The following is a 23,447-nucleotide window of genomic DNA, read 5'->3' as shown; positions in this document are numbered from 1 at the left end:
TTATTCTAATACGATTCCATAATTAATGAAAGCGACGAGAAGACCCTGTACGATCCTGAGCTGCTAAGTTCCAATTGGCCAACGATCTCAACAAAATCTCTGTACCTCCACGGAGGCACAACAATGCATATTTACCTTTTATTTTTAATTTGTTGTAAAAATATTACTATGTAAGAAAGTGTTCGGTAATTTGCGCCCCACTCATCACCTGCATGTGAAGCGGGTTAAACTGAATAGGAAGGTTTTTTACCATTTCATGCGATTTTTGCAATAATTAATAAGAAATTAATTAATAAAAATCAATCAATCCGCGCGAGTACAATTGCGCGACGAAACAACCCAATCTTACGCGGCGAAAAGAAACAGTTTAATGTTACATGAGTGCTCGGCGTGCGACGGGGGAGAGGGAGAAGACCGATTTACAAAAGACAATAGCCATGTATGTACATACACGTGCCGGTATGAATGGTGTCCGTTAGATGTGTGTGTACGCGTAAACAACCGAAAATCATACATACGTATATGGATGTGTGAAGTGGCACCCCTATGTTACGATACCATAGTTCTGTTAAGAGTTCTGAGTTATTTAGAACAAAAGAAAGAGTTCTTGATAATTTTTATAAAGAGTTCTGTCCATTATCACAATGAAAGCAGATTTCGAAAAATGGGGGTGCCAACTTCATGATTTTTGACACATCAAAATTAAATAGTCCTGAGCATAGTTCTGATGCTCTTTTGAATAGTTACATAGTTCCTCATACTTTTTTGCAAGAGTTCTGCAGTTTTTAGTTTAAAAAATTAACTTCAAATATCAGAGATATTTTCGAAATGACGAGTTCTGATCGAAAATGTCAGAGTTCTGAATTACATTCGATAAGATAAATATAATCGCGAAAACCGTATGGTCCTAGCTATTATAGTTACCGAAATATTGAATTTTTAAAATTAATATACTTTTATAAAAAATTTTGGAAATCACGAGTTCTGATTAAAAATGTCGGAGTTCTGAATTATATTCGATAAAACAAGTATAATCGCGAAAACCGCATGGTTCTAGCTATTATAGTTACCGAAATATCGAATTTTTAAAATTAATATACTTTTATAAAAAAATTTGAAAAACACGAGTTTTGATCGAAAATGTTAGAGTTTTGAATTACATTCGATAAGACAAATATAATCGCGAAAACCGCATGGTCCTAGCTATTATAATTACCGAAAGATCGAATTTTTAAAATTAATATACTTTTATGAAAAATTTAATAAATACAAGTTCTAGTAAAAAATCTTAAGTTCCGAACCATACTCGATAAGACGAAAAAGAAAAGTAAAGATTTCATAACTCTAGTTTTAATTGCATAACTCTATTATATCATAGTTTCTGAGATATCGCGTTTTAACTATATTTTATATACAATATATATTGGAAATCTGGCGGCGCGACTTTTGTCATTTGATCTTAGGAGAATACCGCGTTTCGCCGCTATCTCGCAAGAGTATCGAGCCGCGCGATAGCATTGTTGTCGGCTCGATCCAAGGAAAGTCGGGTGTTTCAGATCTTAATCGTTATTATTTACCACAAGCTTTAAAGATATCCCTACAAGTTAAATTTATTAATTATTTAAGTTGCTCTTAAATAATAAATTGTCAATTTTCTTTGTCTTTAATTTGACAAAAGATCATTTTAATAAAAAAGAGAAGTATGAGATCAAAATGAGATAACGAGATAATGATAAAGACAGCGCGGTGTCTTATAGCTGTCTCGCTACACGCGCTGCATTCAAGCGTAGAGCGAGTGAGATAGCTATTGGACACCACTAGCCGACATTACGTTTTGCATTGCTTTCTCTCTCGATCGTGCGACATGCGATGCAATGAATATCGGAATACCCCCCCCCCCCCGCCTCCTTCCACTTTCTCCTTCACTCCTTGATTTTCTTTGCGCTTCAAATTACATGTGCGTACGCGATTTTCATTTGTATACGGTGATGCTTTCGACTGTACATACACACCCGCCACCAAACACCATTTTTGCTGGTGTATATAACCATACAATATGCGAAACACACAGGGAATTTATTTTACTAATATTATTTACCAACTTATACATTATAAGCTGCTTTCAAAAAAAGTATAATATTGATTCAATATTTTTTTTTTAAATACGATAAATTTTTCAGCTTATGTTTTTGCTTATCTTCGGTAATACAATTTATGACATTAAATTATTTGATACATGTTATGACTCTAAAATATGTTGTTGTTTATGAAACATTGTTGAAACTTAAATATTAGAACGTTTAAGTAGTTTTTGAATGTCAAAATCGATATTTTAAATGCATAAGTATAAATATTTTTTAACGTATATAAAGTTTTTTGACATGTATTTAAAGCATGATTTGAATATCATATTATGTTTTTTTTTTTAAATAATAATAGAAAGTAAATATAAATAGAAAAATGTAGAGAGAGTAGAACTTCATTGACTTTTTTAATTTGCAACATGTTATGTCCATGTCTGGATCATTTTTATTGTCTGCACTTATTTTTTTTTTTTTTACTTTATTTATGTGTTTCATTTTTCTATATTATCGAAGATAAGCAAAAATGTTTGTACATGTTGCAAAAAAATTGACTCAATATCTTTACTTTAAAAGTAGAGTATAAAATATGAAGTACTATTTTATATACTGTATAATCAGAAGACAAATGCATCATTTGAGATCATACATTTATAGTTTATTACTTAATCTATTTTTTTTTCAAAATGAATTCTTCATTTTTTGTAAATAAATCGCATATTGATTTTGATCGTCTTTTACAAGACAAGCAGAAATTACATGGAGTATTCCGCCTCGTTCCCACTCAGGAGACACTCTATTTTGATTATTATAATATTAGTGGCGCCATCTGTTAGTGACCTCGAATTATACATTTAATATATATGCGTAATGTCCTCAAATTAAACATTTAATATATGGATACTTTGAGTCCTGACCCCGAAGTATGCAAAAGTCTCCAAAATATTCATTCGCTCGACATTTTGTCCCCAAAGCAAACGCTTGACATATATATTATTATGTATACAAAAATATTGCTAAATATGAAGAAAATATTTATATATGTATACACGTTGTCCGATAATTTTCACACCTGAAGTGTGAAGCTAGGTTGGCTCAAACTGAATTGAAAAATCCTGAATCATTTTTTTTATAACGCTTAATAAAAGAGTTATTATTGAGTAAAGTCTGGCCAATCAGCGCCATTTAGTCGGACGCACGTCAGTGAGCCGCGCGCCGTGAAGTGTGCACCGCCGCATACTACCAAGTGCGCGGCTCACCGACGTGCGCCCGGCTAAAGGTCGGCGCTGATTGATCAGACTTTATTCAATAATAATTACCTTATGAAGCGTTATAAAAAAAATGGTACAGGACTTTTTTTTTCAATTTGGCCCAATCTACCTTCACACTTCGGGTGTGTCAATAATTACCGGACACCCTGTATATAAAAACTATATCATGTTTGCTAATAGATTGCTGGACTACCCATTCTTGGATGCCATAAAGGCATGATAGCAAACAGAATTTCTTATTGGCTCGGCGTTACTGGACCATCGTATAATATTGATTGTGCATGTAGCTCGAGTCATTTCGCTATGACGGAAGCTTACAGGATGATTCGATCTGGCATTTGTGAAGCGGCTATTGTCGCTACTGTCAACTTGTGCCTCCATCCTTTTGTAACTCATCAGTTTTTTCATACGGGTATGTGGAAAATAATATTATTAGGTTCAAAGATGTTGCGTTGTTAAATGGAATAAATATTTATTCATACATTTATCAAAATAATAATATTTAATCAATGTTTGTTAAATTATGTTTTGTTAAATGTAGTAGTTTCTGTTTTTGAACAACATAATTAATTTGCTTATACAGGGTGTCCGATAATTCTTGATACACCCAAAGCATGAAGCTAGATTGGCTCAAACGGAAAAGGAAAATCCTATACCGTTTTGCAGAATTCGCAATAGTTGTTGAGTTATTAATAAAAGTTTAACTGAGTCCGGCCTACCGCTTTCTACGCGCTTATTCGCTCAGACAGTTTATTTATTAAACCATCTGAGCGAATAAGCGCGTAGAAAGCGATAGGCCGGATTCAGTATGCCAGAGCTCGGAATTAGATGCCCTTTTCGGACCTATATCTGAGGCGATGCCTACAATCCTCCCTACTACCATTCGAGACTCGATACTCGAGCCGCCGATCGCACGTGTAACGCTGTGCGGAAAGCTGTCAGGAAAGTCTCTATATCAAAAATATGCTGGGATCGTACCTTTCACCAAATCATCATAAAAATTTTCTTTGCTAGATAATTTTTATTTTCATAAATAATTAAATATCAAAATTTCTATTATTAATATATTATATTTATATGTAATCTATTATACATATATATATTTATATAGAGACTCTCCTGAGGCATAGTGTTACCCACGCGACCGGCGGCTGCCGAGCCTTGAACAATAGTGGGGGAATTGTAGACGTCGCCTCAAATATCAACCCGAAAAGGGCATCTAATAGGGTATTATAACGTTTTTCAAAAATATTTTTTTTTTAAGTTCATACCCTATTTAGTTATTAAAATTTTTTCCGTTTGCTTCAAAACATTCGATTTGTATTATTTTTTAATTATTTAAAATATCATAATTTGAAGCACTACGAAAACGCGCCAAAAGCAGCCAATATGGCGCCGGAGCTGCGTGACGTCACTTCGTTACTGTTGGTGATAATACTGTGATAGATCAAGCCATAGAAGTTTGTATGCAAACCAGTAATAATTTATATTATAATAAAGATATGGATAAAGTACGAGCCTACCGACGGTGCTTTGTACCAATGTGTAAGAATACACAAAAAATAACACCAAACAAGGTGTTTGTAAGTGTACCGCAGGACAAAACTAGACGGCAACTGTGGTTCAAACTTGTCCGTCGTATAGATGAACCAACGTCGTCAAATTATTATTGTTGCGAAGATCATTTTAATGTAAATGCTGCATTAAACAATTTTGTAATTCGTATTATAACGGATTGAAACAAAATAATCGCATTCTAATCTAAAGTATATGACTAATTATAAAATATAATAAAGTAATTTTTTTTGTTAAAAGAATTAGTATTCTATTATTTACATACATATTTATATTATAAGAATTTTAATTTTCCTGTTTTAGTTGAAAGAAGATATGGAAAATTTTATGATTTTCAAATTAATGGCAGCACCAATAAAAATGAAGAAAAATGCAGCACCTCATATTTTTGATTGTCAACCTGACCGTCGAACAGCTGCAAGTACTCACGACCGAGCTGCATTTAAAAAATTAAATAATAAAAGAATGATATCCGAAATACTATCTCATTGCGAAACTCATGAAACCAATGAAAATAGATCACCAAATGTTAAAAGTAACAATGAAATAGTTCCAAAAAAAGTATGCAGACAAAAAGAAATTTCAACAAATGAAAACTGTGCTTCGATAAGTTTTTCAATACTTACAGAAAATAATAAAATAAATGATGAAATTGATTTTTCAAATATACCGAGCAAGTGTCAGATAGTATCAATATTGAAAAAAGCAATGCAGTTCCATTAATCGTTACAGAAAAAGAAGGAGAAGTATTATTGCAATCGAATGACAAAATAGAAATTAATAAGAAGTGTACTTGGGATAAAGAAAACAAGAACACGAAGGTTTTTTTTAGAAGTAAAAAAATTCAATATAAAATGCAGTATTGTTGAAGAAAATTGCCAAATACTGCCTAATACTATAAATAAAATTCACCCATTAATGTACCAACGGAGAGTGACAATAACAGTGCAGTTGTAAACGATTCTTCCAAAACGATTACAACTGGTACTACTGCGTACTGGAGCGAATATGAACCATGTCATGAAGATTATTTGCAGTATTGTGAAGAACAAGACCTACAAGCAAAAAGAAGCGCTTTACATTTAACAAATTATTTTATTAGCACACAGACAAAACAATACATTGGAATTCCAAATGACTGGTTATGGATTGTTGATGAACTGCATAAATGCACTTGTTTATCAACAGAAAATATAAAATTGACTTTGATGAAAATCAAACTGAATGACAATTTTGTAAGATTAGGTAACCAATTTGGAATCAGCACAGCAGGAGCATCAAAAATTTTTCAAAGTAGTGTACCAAAATTATGTCATTTCTTAAAAACTCTTATTTATTGTCCTCCTAGAGAAAGCGTTAAAATGGCATTATCTATACCGTTTTGTGCAAATTTTGCTCACGTTTATGGAATAATTGACTGTTTCGAAATTCAAATCGAGAAACCATCAAACGCTCTTCAACAGTCTTTAACGTGGTCAGAATATAAAAAGTGCAATACATTGAAGTATTTAATATGTTGTACACCGGATGGATTTATTAATTTTATTTCTTCTGGTTATGGAGGTCGAGTAAATGATGTTGAGTTGTTTGAACAATGCGGTATAATGGATGTTTTGCCAAAAAAATGTGGAATTATGGCAGATCGTGGTTTTAAGCAGATTCAAACATCTTTAAATAAAATTCAGTGCGAACTTATAAGACCTCCTAGTGTAAAAAGTGGAAGTAAATCGTCTAAGACAGAAGTAATGTTAACGAAGCGTATAGCAAGAATTTACGTAGAACGTGTGATAAGAAGACTACGAGAATTTTCACTTTTGGAACCACATTCTACTTTAAACCATAACATCATGCCATACATAGATGATGTTGTTCGATTGTAGCAGCTTTAATAAACCTCCAAGCACCTATTATAAGAACATAATAATTTATAATTATTAATATAAAATTATATTATACGAAAAATAAAAAACTAATTGTTCACATAACAAACTTTTTATTAATGCATATTTTATCTTAAAATAGAATTCATCAATTTACAATAAATATTTTTTTTCCAGAAACTGATAGCTTGTTCTGTTACAGCTGTAGTATAATCTTTATCATAATCTACCCAAACTGTTGTCACTTTTCTATTATTTTCGAAATCAGGATCAGCAACACAAAATAAACCCTTTTTTGTATTTGTAGCTAGCATTTGAAGATTTATTTGTGCTTTGCACTTAGAAGCTACTTTTCCTTTCGATAGAAATCGAGAAATAGCTTTGTCTGAATTTGGACACTTCACTTCCACAACAAAATCATTTACCCATATCCGGAGAAGCTCCCAAATCGGGTAATTTGGCATTAAAAAAAGACCACAATTTTTCAGTTTTTGGCCTACTATTTTCTCAACTTCTTTAAGTACTTCTTTCTCAAGACATCTCCCTCTTTCCATTTCTTTCATATACAATACTTTGGATGCGCCAGTGATCCGCTGTACAAGACTTCCATCTTCGGTGTTACAATTTGCAGCTTTATGTAATATCGATGCAGTTATTCTACCGTAGCGAAGTTCGAACCATAAATGGCTGTTATTTTGCATTTTAGTTGCATTTTCCGCTTCAAAACATAATTCTTTTGACATTTTGGAAATATAAAATATTAAAAAATCATCTGCAGTTTTCATTCCACATGCTGAAAACTCAACAATCAGTCGATGCATTGACAATGAGTATAATCGGCGTTCCTTTAGTTCAAAATAATGTTGCGATAACTGACTGTCAAGTTGCTTCTCTTTGGCTATTTTCACAATGTCCTGCAGAAATGTTGCGTTGTCAGGAAAATTTTCTATATTCTGTACTTCTTTTTTGTATAATTCCTTAGTTTCAATGTATTTTTTAGTTGCTCCAATAGTTGATAAAAGAGCCTTTTTCCAATAACAAGCAACTGTCAGTGCTGGATTTTCTGTTCGTCTGTGGATCCACATTAAAAAGGCTACCGAATGTTTACAACTACCTAAAAATATAAATAATAACATTTACTAATATCTCGCAGTAATTTGCTTAAGTTTATATGCAAATATGAAATCAGTGTTGTCATCACATAAAGCATAAAAAGTCGAAATACTTGTTCAAACACCGTATTTAAATGAGAAGTGTTTATCCATAGGACATTACAGAACATCTTTTATATAATAAGAACATAGTTTTCATTCTTGAAAAATATAACTTTAAACTTTTTTCGAATACTGCATGCAAGTTATAGTAAACATTGATTCTATATTTTGGTTCTGAGAATAATGAAACTATACCTAACGACGCTGCACAATCATGGCATTCAACACTGAACACTTTCTCTTCTTCCTCATCCACGATTAAAGTTACTGAGTAACTTTTACTTCTTACTCGATGTTCCGGACAAATCCTTGCCTTCACAGTGCATTTTGAACTCTCTCGTTTTAGGCAGACGTATCCTATTGCTGAATCTCCATATGTTTCTCGACATGTCCTGTATTTAAAATCATTTTGTACATTTACGACTAGTTGTTCAAACACTGATTAATAGATATGTACTTTCAACAGACAATTAAAAACATAACCTTAAAATATACATAAAACACACAGACCTTTGTATTTAAAAGTAGATATATATTTTAACTACAGATGCAACAATTGAGTCTTAATATAAATTAATGAATTTCTTGTTATGTATACTTACGTAGATGTTTTTACTCCTCGCATTTCGGCAGCATTAAAGCGGTCGTCTTCTCTAATAAATTGATACACCATTAGCGCATTAATTTTTGGCAGATTTGTTGAATTTGCCTTAACATACTCTGTTTCCATTTTACTCAGTTCGTTAACTACTATTTTTCTTTAAAAAGGGTCAAAAACGTTAACAATCTTCTTGTTCCCTGTACTAGATCGACGTCTTAGTAACGAAGTGACGTCACGCACGAACTAACCAATAACGAAGCGTTTACAAGTCACGTGAAAATTTTAAATTTTAATCATCTTTCTTTATTTATTTTAAATTATTTATTGTTGATGGAAAATCTTCAAAGTTTGGAAATAATTTTTTTATAATATATACTTTTGATTAAAAATAAAATTTATATGACATTTTTTTTTATAATACCCTATTCCGAGCACTGCAGTAGGCATATAAAATGACTTATTGATTACGTCTCCTAATGACGTTTAATAGCCACGTCTAATAACTTTTCGGCGCGGTATCGTATGACACGCATCGCTCACCGCGCGCTGCGTGATCCCACTTCTCACTATTAAACGTTGCTAGGAGACGTAAACAATAAGACATTTTATATGCCTACCGAGTCCGACCTACCGCTTTCTACGTGCTTATTTGCTCAGACGGTTTAATTAATAATTCAACAATTATTGCGAATTTTGCAAAACGGTATAGGACTTTCCTTCTCAGTTTGAACCAATCTACCTTCATACTTCGGGTGTGTATAAAATTATCGGACACTTTATATATATTCATCAAATTTTTGAAATACTGTGTATGTTATTTGAGAAACAAAATTATATTATGTTTATTCGATTGAAACAAATTGTCGTACAATTAATGTTTTGCGCCCAACCATTAAGGAGGGGGTCTTTCGGGATTTGTATGCCCAAAGGATTAGAATACACGCTCTAAATAAGACACTTCCAGACTTTTGTTAGAACTATATTTCACAAGGTTTATTACACTGTTCATTTGTTTGCGATTATAATGATCGGACGCGATACGTACAGTAGAGTTATCGGATGATTTTTGGATAAGTCCGCGCTTGATGTTAATAAACTACATTACTGAGCTAGCGTCAGTCCATCTTGCACTCAATATATATTAATTAATTAGATTGTTAATTAGAGAGGAATATAGTAACCCTGACCAGAGCATGTCTCGTGCTCCGCTTGTCAGCTGCTTACTCAATTTCCGAGAAATTGACCGTGACTTCCTTCTTTTTAGTCACGTCTCTTATTTTTATTTTATTAATAATCTTTTATTACTTTATTCTTTCTTAATTATTTCCTTTATTGTCCCTGGGCTCTTTTCCCAATTTTAATGCTTTGCTTTATTCAGCTCTTTGTTAATCTTTCCTGTGTTACTTTACTGTTTATATTTTAATATTAAGAAACTGGTCGGGTTACAACAAAATGAACTATTGCTATTGTTGTAACAAACCGCTTTCGCGAGGCGGTCGTGGATAACTCGGTCGGGATCCGGGGCTCGTGAAAGGGTATCGAGAGACGAACGATAGGTGCGTTAGGTAAAATATAATTTATTGCGTTTAAATATATGTGTGTATACAGAGTGAGTGTGTGTGTGTAATTATTGTGTGTGTCGGTGTGTATGCGCTTGTATGTGAGTGAGTGATAAGCGAGCGAGTGCGTGTGCGAACGTGTGATATCTGCGTGGGATTTACAGTGTATATCGCAAGTATGTGGGTGTGATCGTGTGTATGCAGCCAAACGCCCTCGCGTATGTGTGAATGTCGGAATGGTCTAGCGGCGGTCGCGTCGGTCGCTGTGCGTCCGAGTTATCTGCACGGATTCACGGATGCACGGTGCGGAATGCGATTTCGGCGGATTCGCAAATATATCGATTACTTTGCACGGATCTGGATTTCGGCAGGAGCCGCTAGCTACCGGGCGGTAATTTCGGTCGGGTCGGTGGGCGGTCCTTAAACGCGTCGGTATCGATCTGATTGCGTCGATCGATGTCGCGGCCGGTTAGATCCTCCCCTTTGAGCGGGACTTAGCGCGCCGTATTAATGGTGCTTCTGATCGCGGTAATGGCGGTCGCGGAATTACTACAAGTTCGCGGATATCGCGGTATTGTTCCGTCGGGGATGATTTTCCCGTAGAATGCAGGAGTGCAACGGCCGACGGGAACACCCGTCAACGGCAGGAAACTCCCTACCGCTGGATAATTGCCGTTGCACGCAGGTGGACGGATGCGGGTGAGGTGTCGAGAACTCTCGACGGAGGCTGAGTACGCCCAACCCCGTTTTCCTCTCTTTGCAATAGATCGGAAGGATCGCTCGTGGAGATGCCGCAAACTCTTGGCGGAGGCTGGGTACTCCCAACCCCGTTTTCTCTCTCTTTGAGCGGTTATAGGATCGTAGCGGATTTCCAGGCGTCTTACAGACTCTGGCGGTTGCGGAAGATCTGGTCTCGAGGTAGAAAATTGGCTCTTATTTATACCGCTTTTTCCGGCGGGTGCGCGTGCGTAATATGCCTGATTGTTTTACGGCATATTGTTTAAGATTGAACCGCCGCGCGCGACTCGGGCGGTTTCGGGAACGGTCGGTACGGTTACCCGAGCGCGGCGACGGTTCCCGGTAAACAAACGCGTCTTGACGGCGGTTATAAATTTGAACGCCTTTTCTATATCTTAAAAATGGGCGCTCGGCGCCTCCGCATTATGCCCGACCGGTGTTTGTCGGGCGGCGGACTTCCGGCGGATCGACGGCCGGGTAACGGTGGAGGGATGCATCGTTACATTGTTTTAGGAATTCTATCTAAAGATGGTTACTGTAAACCTTACGATGAAGAAGGCTGTGGTTATATGCGTAGTGATGCAGCTGTAGTAATGTACCTACAAAAAGCAAAGGATGCAAGAAGAATATATGCGACTTTTGTCTATGGTAAAACCAACTGCGATAGTTTAAAAAAAAAAGGAATTACCTTTCCATCACTTGACAAGCAAAAGATGTTATTGGAAGAATTTTATGAAGAATGTGATATATCGCCTCTTGAGTTATCTTACATAGAGGCTCATGCAACTGGTACTCTAGTTGGCGATTCTGTGGAACTTCAAGCCATTGATGAAGCTTTATGCGCTAAAAGACAGCTTCCTCTGTTATTGGGTTCAGTAAAGTCGAATATTGGACATCCAGAAGCTGCTAGCGGTCATTGTCAAATTGCAAAGGTAAATTTATAACAAAATAGGTTAATAACACTGGTTAATAACAAGCACATGGAAAAAAATTTCGCTACCATAACTGATCATGGTTTGCAAAATAAATTTCTAAACTGCAACAAAACGCTGTTGTACCTAATAGATAGGTATCACAGCTAAGATGTTCGCTATCCATATATTACGACTGAAATCTAGTTATCACACGCAGTTTTTACCTACAAAATTTTTTCAATGCAATAGGCTTATAATATAAAATACAAACAATTAACAATTTTAAGAAATTAAGGCTCTCGAGTGACATCACAAATTTCAAATAATTGCGGGCTAGTAAGAGTCAGAACGCGGATCGTAGTGTGTCAGTTTTATATAATAGAAAAATAAGTTTTCTTTGAAACTGATTATGTGCACAGGGTACGAAATTTACTTGGCGCTATACCAAGATTTTTAAAATTAATCTCAATTCGAGATTTATAATAACTCTTCTTTACGCCCCTGGAGAGACAAAGGCGAAAAAAATATCGGAGCGAAGTCGCTGAATCGGGAATCGAATCCGAGTCTTTCGCTTGTCTTTTTCTCGCCTTCGTCTCTCTAGGTAGACAGGAATTATTATAAATTTAGAATTGAGATTAATTTTAAAAATCTTGGTATAGCACCAAGTAAATTTCGTGCCCTATACACATAATTAGTTTCATAAAAAACTTATTTTTCTATGAAACTAACGCACTATCACCCGCATTCTGGCTCTTACTAGCCCCCGATTATGTGAAATTTGTGATGTCACTCGAGAGCCTTAATTTCTTAAAATTGTTAGTTCACGCCGGCTGAATGATGATGTTATTAGTAATAGATATTTACATATAAGATGAATGAGAAGTATCGGTAGTGTAGGATTTGAATAGTTTAGAGGTAAAAGTAGTTATCCGGCAAGCGAAAGACTCGGGTTCAATTCCCGATTCAGCGACTTCGCCCCGATATTTTTCTCGACTTCGTCTCTCTAGAGGGTAAAAAGGGGTTATTATAAATCTCAAATTAAGATTAATTTTAAAAATTTTATTATAGCAGCAAGTAAATTTATCCTATGTACACATAATCAATTTCATAGAAAATTTATTTTTCTATGAAACTGACGCACTACCATCCGCATTCTGGCTCTTACTAGCCCGCGATTATTTGACAAACAATTAAGTAAAAATGCTGGCAGATAAAAGCGCAGGTATTGGTACGCGAACTTATTATTGTTAAGTTTTATTAACAACTCAGGAAAAATGGTCCACGTATAATTATATACATCATATGATGTGTATACATATAATTCTGTATGATATTATATATTGTCATATATAACCTTATATGAGATTGTATATATTTATATATAATTTTATACAATTACACACACATATATATATATATATATATATATATATATACATTTATATATGAATTATACTGTATATATTGATATATAAATTATATATATTTATATATAAGTATATACCCAGTCAGCCAGGTCTGTTCTAACAGATATTGCCAAGTGCTTGCTACAAATTATTGTCAGCAAAAAGGCTACAAATTTGGAACAAGAGTTGTTATTACCGATTAAGCTGGCAGATTGCCGCCAAGAATCAAGCGAAGCTTGCTAACATAACTACATAGCAAATTGGCGACAGAAACCGAGCAAAGCTTGCTGACATGACTGACATCAGATTGTCGGCAAAAACTGAGCAGGATCTAGAGTGCGCAATTTGATGGCAAATTGGCAGCAAAAACCGAACAAATTCTGCAGCTTTTGGCCATTCATATAAAAGTATATATTTAAATAGATTTAAAGCCTTAACCCTAAGTAACAAAATGATGATAAGTTTTGGTCATAAAATGACCATTAGATAATTAGACATTATATAAAATCATATATTAATATGTTAAAACATATAGGTAAATTCAAATAACTTAATTTATAAAATTAAAGATCTTTTTGGACAGAAATTGTTTGAATAAGTGAAAATCGAACAAATATCTGTCCGATTTGCAAAAAATCAATTCAATATCTGAATTTCCTGTATAAGAATTGTGTCAAAAATTGAACTGATAGAAATATATATATTATAATATTATTAGCATTTTGTAGACTTTATATACACTCATGACAAGAATTTGAATACGGGTATAGATAATGAATAACGCGCCGCATAGCGATAAGCGACTGAACTATTTTATAATACTTTGTAATAAGCTGCAGATTTTGTTCGGTTTTTGCTGCCAATTTGCCATCAGATTGCGCACTCTAGATCCTGCTCAGTTTTTGCCGACAATCTGATGTCAGTCATGTCAGCAAGCTTTGCTCGGTTTCTGCCGCCAATTTGCTGTGTAGTTATGTTAGCAAGCTTTGCTTGATTCTTGCCGGCAATCTGTCAGCTTAATCGGTAATAACAACTCTTGTACCAAATTTGTAGCCTTTTTGCTGACAATAATTTGTAGCAAGCACTTGGCAATATCTGTTAGAACAGACCTGGCTGACTGGGTATAATATATAATATGTTATATTCAATTGTATAAAATTATATGCAATTATATATAACATGATATATAATAATATAAAACTATATAAGATCAAGTATAACTTTAATGTAACGGGAAAATTTGGGTTTGCTTAAATATTTATATATTTGATTATATATAATTATATATGTATACAAACATCGTGTCATGATGTTTGTACGATGCAACTTTGATAGCTGACAACAATCTCATAGTAAAAACGTATATAAAATTATGCATTAGTTTAATTCTGAAGACATTAAACCATTTGCATCTACATACAAAAGCAATAATTGATAATAATAAGGAAATATAAAAAAGAATTAAATCAAAATTCATAGAGATGGTTCACAACGATATATAACTATTTTTATTTCTTTGATACACTTGTAATCATATAATAAAAGATAAAAGAAATGACGGTAATTATTTACATTAATCCTGAGTAACTTTATAACGTAATCGGCGGTCATTGTTTATTAAAAAGTTATTAACAAATAAAGTTTGAGAAATTAAACGTAATTTTTACATGAGTTTTTAATTTCCACGCAAGAAGCGAGATCCATCCGCATCAAGACGTTGTATCACACAAATCAAATTTTCAGAAATAGGTTTGGATTAGGTTGTATCTTCCGGAAGTGGAGCGCTTCCGTAGGGGAGGGGAGGCGGAACCCACTGCGTTCACGCATACACTTTCCCATTCACACAACAATTCTGAACTGAACGTTGCTTCGCAGTGTAAAATATATGCATGAATACAATGGGTTCCGCCCCTCCCCCCTCTTCTATGATGAGCATCATTTTTGGAAGATATAACCTAGCTCAAACCTATTTCTGATATAAAACTAAAATTTGATTCAAGTTACGAATAGACGCATAGCGGTAAATAAATGAACTAGCGGCTGAAGTATGAACTATCTTTTTGTAAAGTTTTGAAATGTTGCGCGCAGTAACATTTTTTATGAAATATTAAAAAATAATAATTTTGGATATAGATAAACATGTACATCAAATTCAATTATTAATATTAAACAATATTTCAGAGTTTCGTAATATAATAATACCGTATTTTTAAGGATTTTGGACAGAAAATCATGTAAACTTTATAAATATCATAAAACATTTATTATTTTCCTTATATAAATACGTTAATTTTAATATTGACGTATTTACAATATTACTTAATTAATCAGTAAATAACCTTAAAAAGACGATTATATGACGTTATTTCTATGACGATAATATGTTATTAAAAATATCACGTCTGTGTTACGTCCTTATTTAGTCGACTTATGTCATATGACGAGAAATTACCTTAAAATAACGTTATAATGACGACACCTTGCTACCTGGATAGTTGACTACAGGTGGAAGGCATTATTGACCACGACTGTACATTAATTTATAAAAAAAATATAATTACAGAAAAATCTTACTGTTTTATGAAAAAAGTATCCAGTATAAGTAATGATCATCAGTTAAAGAAAAATCGAGGATCTTGCCATTTTTAATTTGACAATAACTTTAGTTGAATGGAAGAAATATATAGAAAATATTATATGAATATTACGAAACTTCTTTATCAGCATTTCTTTTATCTTTTATTATATGATTATAAGTGTATCAAAGAAATAAAAATACAGTTATGTATCATTTTGAACCATCTCTATGAGTTTTGATGATTTAATTCTTTTTTATATTTCCTTATTGTTATCAACTATTGCTTTTCTATGCAAATGGTTTAATAATTTCAAAATTAATCTAGAGCCAGCGGCACACAATGCTATTTTATTTGCTGAATCGCTTGCTTGAAACTGTGATAGCAGTTGTGTTGCAAACGGTGATAGAAAATGACGTCACTGAGGGCCATGCTGCAGGCTAGCCTGTTGAAATTTGGTAATTGAACCCGTGCTATTTTTCTAGCATGTTTCTCTACTGGCTCACGAGAAAAGCCAATCAAGACACAGCCTCAGGTTAGATTATTCTCTGACAAGTGTTGAATGGAAAGAAATATGACGTCTACTAATTATAAATAATGCAATTGCATTTTTTCGCCATTATTGCAGTAGCAATTGCCTGCTCCATATTTATTTATAGGATATCAGTACAAAAGTCATTACGAACCAGCACCAAAGCTTGCATCGTCTGAAGCCAAGCCAGTAACACAGTCAGTAGCATTGCCAGCTGCCCACACGGTAACAAGCATGCAAATCCAAGTAGCAATCTAGTAGATAAAATAGCATCGTGCCACTGGCTTTATGCATAATTTTATACAGGGTTGGGAACGTTACTCTATAAAAGTAACGCGTTACCGTTATCGTTATTTTTTGTAAAAAGTAACTCGTTATCGTTACTCGTTATTGATTTTAAAAAGTAACGCGTTACCGTTACCGTTACTTTGGAAAGTAACGATTCGTTACTTTTTCGTTATCTTTTTGTTTTTTGTTAGGTTTATGCTGAAATAAGCTATTGGATTATAAAATTATTTAATAATCAATATTAAATGTAATAATCTATGTTACAATTAAAAACTCTAAATTAGTCTCTATATATTGTAGCAAGCGTTTTTTATATTAAACTTATTTAATGGTTCTAATTTTTTTTGTTAATATTTTTACTTTTTAATACACTTATCTTTATAGGAATTTAAATTGTAATTTACAAATTTCAATTTTGTCGAAAATTTTTATTAAACATTGTTTTTAAATATTGATAAGAGAAATATTGATATTATTAAGAGTGTATTCCAATATTCACTCTGTCAGTGTTGTAAAATCTATAAATTATGTTACTGACTATCAGAATGTGGCCTATAAAGGCTACAAAATATTTTTCAAAAAATACATTTATTGAATAGATATAAGATAATAAAGAAGCAAAAAATAACGATAAAAGTAACGGCTAATTCGTTACCGTTACTGTAAAAATGTAACGACGTTATCGTTACCGTTACAAACAGAAAAACGTAACGATCGTTATCGAAAAAAGTAACTGTAACGGTAACGGCGTTACAAATAACGCGTTACTTCCCAACCCTGATTTTATATACTTTATTACTAAGAGAATGTTGTCAGCTACCAAAGTTGTATCATACATCATGACATGATGTATACATATATACTTATATATAATCAAATATATAAATATTTATGCAAACCAAAATTTTTCCGTTAGATTAAAATTATATTTGATTTTATATAGATTTATATAATTATATATAATGCTATATATAATTGCATATAATTTTATACACAATTGCATATAACATATTATATATTATATATAATCACAAATATATTTAATATAATTATATATAATTATATATGGGCAAATTTTCTAAAAAACATGCCCGGAAAAAATGGCCCGTGTATAATTATATATATATATATATATATATATATATATATATATATATATATATTGGTTATATATATATTGGTTATATATATATATATATATATATATATATATATATATATAAACCAATATATATATATATATATATATATATAAACCAATATATATATATATATATATATATATTTATATAATTATACATGGGCCATTTTCTCACGCGAATCTGACGACCAGTGTTGGTACGGTCACAAAAAGAATGATCATAAAGATAGTCATAAACAAAGATCAAAAAACAAAAAACCAAGAGAGAAAGACTAATGCGGCAAGTTTAGTTAATTTTTAAATCCAATTCAAACTTTGAAATCAAATCCAAATTTAAGTTTTTCAATCAATCAGTTCCTGAACTTTTAGCAAATTCTCTATTATAAAGAAGATACATATAGGTCACAAAAACAAGTCATAAACAAAGTCATAAAACCAAAAACGGCGAAAAAAAGGCAAATGCGACAAGATTAATTAATTTTTAAATTTGATCCAAATTTTTGAATTTAAATTCAAATTCAAATTTTCAAATTCATCAATTTTTTGTAATTTGGCAAAATAGTAATACAATTATATAGTAATGCTTACATATTACAAGCTTATGCAAATATTTCTTTATTTAAATTAAATTTTTGGATAAAGGTTTTAATAGCGATGGAAACTGGTATAATGGCGCCTACTATACATTTTAAATGTCCACGAAAGGATATGACTGCTATCATTGAAGGAAGAATAAATATAATCACTGAACCAACAGAATATAAAGGTAGTTATATCGGTATTAATTCCTTCGGATTTGGCGGTGTTAATTGCCACATATTACTGAAATCAAATTCAACAATTAAAATTAATAATGGAGGAGACGATAATTTACCTAGGCTCGTAGCTATATCTGGATGTACGGAGGAAGCAGTTAAAATTATATTAGACGATGTAAGTATATATTACAATTTCTTTCAGAAATAATATAATTTTTCTTATATTTATCTTGTATATTATTACTGTTATTTTAAATTATTGATAAAATTATTCATTAAATATTTGTTAATAACAAACAATAAAAGAATAACTACACATGTATTGCACATACAAAAACACAAACACATGAAACACATACATGATAATGATTAAATGCATAAAATATATACAGAAAGTTCATTTGAAAACTTTCTACCCTATTTATATTGTGATCGACTAATTTTTACGAAAAATGTTTCATACAAAAGTTTTATGACTTCAAGGGAGACATAAAATAGTTCCATTGGTTTGATTTTGGATAATCGTTTAAAGATCATATAAGGGTCACCTCCAATTTTTCAAATAGAAACCCCAATTTTTCATTGCCTATTACGCAATAAAGCTTACCTCAATAGCTCTTCAAAATACTATAATATTATAATAAAATTCATTAAGCATTTTCCAAATTATGAGGTTTGAAAGGTATAGTACTGTCAGTACCCAGCAAGCAAAATGATGCAAACTTTGCGCAAAGTTTGCTGCAAACTCGAGCATGCCTTTACAGCAAAATTGTGACAAAGTGTGTCCACAAAAAGCTTAGCTTTTGCTGGCAAGGCTTGTCGCAATAGTGTGACGCACATTTTACGCAAATAATAGAGCAAACCTTGCGGTACACGGCATGACAGCAAATTTGTGGCAAGAACAGGACAAACCTTGCTGTGCACGGGATGACAGAAAATTTATGGCAAGAATAGGGCAAACCTTGCCGGGCACGGGATGACAGCAAATTTGTGACAGGAATAGGGCAAACCTTTCCGTGTACGGCATGATAGCAAATTTGTGATAATTCTCTGTATAGGATGATTCAGAAACTCTGCGACAAACTCTGAGGAACGATAAATCTCGCAGAGAGGAATATTTTCTGTGAAGCAATCCATCATGTTTTCTAACGCGTCGTTTAAGAATATGCGACCGAGCAGACAAGAGTCTTAGGTGGCATTTATTATAATTATGAGATGATGATAATATATGAATAATTGAAAATGAATTCATAATATAATGAATATATGAATTATATATATATATATATATATATATATATATATATATATATATATATATATTTACATTTTAAGTAAACAATAAACGGATGATTTAAACTTTTTTTTTTAGACATTTATCTGCCCGATCTAAGAGAGACAATCAGTCCAATATCTTAACTTCCTATGTTTGGGATTGTATCAGTAATTGAACTGATAGAAATAATCATATTTTTAATCTTCTGTCAGTTGCTTTCTGCAAGCTTTATATACTTCTCCTAACTAAAAATCAAATACAGATGGATGCATATAGCGCGTCGCATAACGATGAACAAACGAACTATCGGCTGAATACTATATTTTTGTAAAGTTTGTAATAAAGTAAAGTTGTAAATTTGCTGTCATGTCATGCATGGCAAGGTTTGCTCTGTTATTTGCGTGAATTTTGCATCTCGTTGTGCCAGAGTATACTTTGTTCTGTTCTTTTCGTAAATATGTTATCATATTGTGTACAATAAGGTTTGCTCTGTTCTTGTCGTAAATTTGCTATTATAGCGTGTATAACAAAATTTGCTACTAATTGATGTAAAGTTTGTGTTACACCGTGAATAGCATCATATGGGTGTTCTTCTTTGCGTAAAATTTACGAGCAAGCTTTTTTCTATTATTTACAGCATCGTGAGACAAAAAATTTTGCCGTCAATTTGCTTCAAACTTTTTGACAAATCAAAACAAGACAAATGTTTGCTAGACAATTGTTGTCAAAATTAAAGCACACCTTGTTGCAAAGCTTTGGCAAAACGTGATTTTAACATTCTTGGCTATCTGGGTATTAATATTGTACTGTAGCAATTCACAAATGACTGTTCCACTGATCGGGAATCGGGACAACAAAATCAAATTAGAAGAACATGTAGACGTATTTTTTTTATTGAATAAAAGTAATAGCCTGGGAAGAACCTATTCGACCAGCTGATACACATATATAATTTTGAAAACTTGGCTAAAAACAGTTCAGTTGTTTAACTTACATAGGTTAATAGAAAAATATAATTTTTTGAGAGTTTATAAATTAATATAATTTAAAAGAAACTAAGATAATTTAAAGAAATCATAAATTCAGAAGATGAAAATTATTCAAATACTAATAAAGATTAATACTAATGTTAGAATAACATAAAGAATGAAGAAATAACTTATTGTAAAATAAAAATAAAATGAATTAAATACCAAAATATAAATAGGAGAACTATATAAATTAACGAAAAATTATAATTAAATTTAAATCTAGATATTCAATACATAGTAGAAAATTTTTTTTTTCAATGATATGAATATAACACAAAATTTGGAATCGCAAAATAACTGTGTAACAAGAATTTAAAATAATCAAATCTTTCTGTCAATATTCATAAAAAATGATTTCAATGATATATCATTATATCATTATTTAAATCTAATAAAATGGATTCAATTGACAAAGGCAATGTATTATACACTCTGCATACCTCCTTCACCAATAAAGCCCTTTCTCGGTCAAATAGCGAATATTCCCAAAAAAAACATGGTTGGCAGTATCCAGCTGGTTACATGACATACAAATTGGGGAGTTTACAATACGGAATCTGCACAAACTCTCGCTAAAGGACGTATGTGAATTTCTTAATCTGCAAATGTTTACAATCATTTTCCTACTAAGAGATAATTTATGAAACCAGCTACGTCTAGAAAAAGAAAAGTAATTATTAAAATAAAAAGATCCACGGTCAGAACCAGAAGTCTTATATCAATCAAAGAATTTTTTAAACATTTTATCTTTCCACAGAAGCTTAAAATCCTGAGTGGGAAAACCAATTCAAGTATCAATACCTAATCAAACTGTTATTTTAGCTTTGTGATTCGATAATTTGTTACCACGGATTTCTTTATGAGCGGGAATCCAAACTAGTTTAATATCAAATCCTGTATTTTTAAGAGAGAGAAGATCTTCTCTAATATTAGAAATAAGATAAGATTTCTTGCCAGAAACATCAAAACGAGAAAACAGAAAGGACCGATTTGGAATCAGAAAAAAATTGTAACAGATTTAATATCCCTTTCACGAATAGAATCAATAGCCTTTAACAAAGCCATTGCCTCGACCGTAAAAATAGAGATAAAATTTAGAGCTCTGAAAAGTCTGGATAAAGATTCATCAAGATTAGTAATAACCAAACCAGTAAATCTAACCTCCTTTTGTTTCGAGCCGTCTGTAAATAAACAAAAGGAATTATCAAGATCGACAGCAAATTTATCTCTAAAAACTAAATCAGGCTGACAAACATGAGAAAGATAATGCCCAAATTCTAAATCGATAAAAGATATATACGAGATAGATTCATAGTTTTTAGAAAAACCTAAAAGTCTTCCATTTTTTTCCAAAAGATGAGAGTAATTTTTCAATTCTAAAGTTGATAACCAGAGGAATATTCAAAAATCTGTTGATTATAGTGGGATTATCACAATTAGCACAAGATTTAGTTAAAAAATGTTTGCAAATATAATCAAATCGAATAGACAAAGGAGGCTCTTTGGCTTCTCCCAATATTACATTTGTGGGAGTTGAATTCCTCAATTCCAAAACGAATCTAAGAGCTTTATATTAAATCCGATTTAATTCCAGAAAAAAACTTTTAGAAAGTTTGTGGAATAGAAAACCTCCATATTCAATCCTAGAACGAATTAAAACAATAAATGATTAGTAATCTAGGATCTGTATCCCACCAAGTGTGTCTAAGGCATTTAATAGTATTAAGAGGATTCTGACAATTATTATAAATGTGGTCAATAATAAGAGTCCAGTTCAAAGTCGACGTAGGAATTAAGCCTAAAAATTTGATTTTCGTTGAATTTTTAATAAACGAATCCTTAAAATGAATACCTAAATTATCACTAAGTCTTTTACCGAAAAAAAATAAAAGTTTAGTTTTTTCTGAGGATAACTCTAAACCTAAACTATTTAAAGTGAAATTCATTCTTTGTTAATAGTTTCTTCCAAAATATTAAATTTTTCTTGAGTAGAATTTATGGATGAATAAATAGCTACATCATCAGCATATTGTAAAAAGTTAGAGGATTTTCCAAGAGTGACAAATCAAGAACATATAAAGTATATAAAATAGGGCTTAGAACACTACCTTGTGAAAGACCTTTGAATGTCTATAATATCTCATCCATTTCACCATATCTACAAAGCAATTGACGAGAAGAAATCAAATTATATATAAATTTAAGAGTGAGGAAATTTCAGCTTAACTAATAAATTAATCAAAAAGTCAGAGAGCACATTATCTTATGCTGCTTTAATATCTAGAAATAGGAAAGAAGTAGTTTTACCTAGTTTAAATGATTTAATAATAAAAGAATATAAAATAGATAAGTTGTCAATACAGGACCTATTATGACGGAAACCAAACTGAGAATTTGGAATAATATCATAAAATTCAACCCACCAAATTAATCCATTACAAATAAGTCTTTCCAGTATTTTATTAACATAAGACGCCAATGGAATAGGTCTCATTTTGCATTTATCTTTTTTCGGTATGAAACAAACTAAAAATCTATGCCATTCCGGAGGAAAAATCCCAAATGCAAAAATATCATTTAAAATATCAAGCAAATGAATGAGTCCT

The 23,447-nt window shown here is 32.1% G+C and overlaps 1 protein-coding gene across 1 annotated transcript in view; it reads left to right on the top strand.

Annotated features, from left to right (window-relative positions):
* The window catches only part of LOC138943872 (fatty acid synthase-like), a 37,406-nt gene that overhangs the window by 11,401 nt on the left and 2,558 nt on the right, over window positions 1-23,447 (top strand). The window contains exons 2-4 of the mRNA XM_070314801.1: window positions 3,533-3,764; window positions 11,433-11,851; window positions 18,419-18,709. Of these exons, the coding sequence (XP_070170902.1) occupies window positions 3,533-3,764; window positions 11,433-11,851; window positions 18,419-18,709 (942 nt within the window). The remainder of the gene's footprint in view (window positions 1-3,532; window positions 3,765-11,432; window positions 11,852-18,418; window positions 18,710-23,447) is intronic.

Source organism: Polyergus mexicanus, unplaced genomic scaffold (genome assembly GCF_030449975.1).
Source record: "Polyergus mexicanus isolate NDT 795.1 unplaced genomic scaffold, iyPolMexi1.0 SCAF_49, whole genome shotgun sequence".
NCBI lineage: Eukaryota > Metazoa > Arthropoda > Insecta > Hymenoptera > Formicidae > Polyergus > Polyergus mexicanus.
Note: the sequence above shows the minus strand (reverse complement) of the source record. Positions and strands in the feature narration are given on the sequence as shown.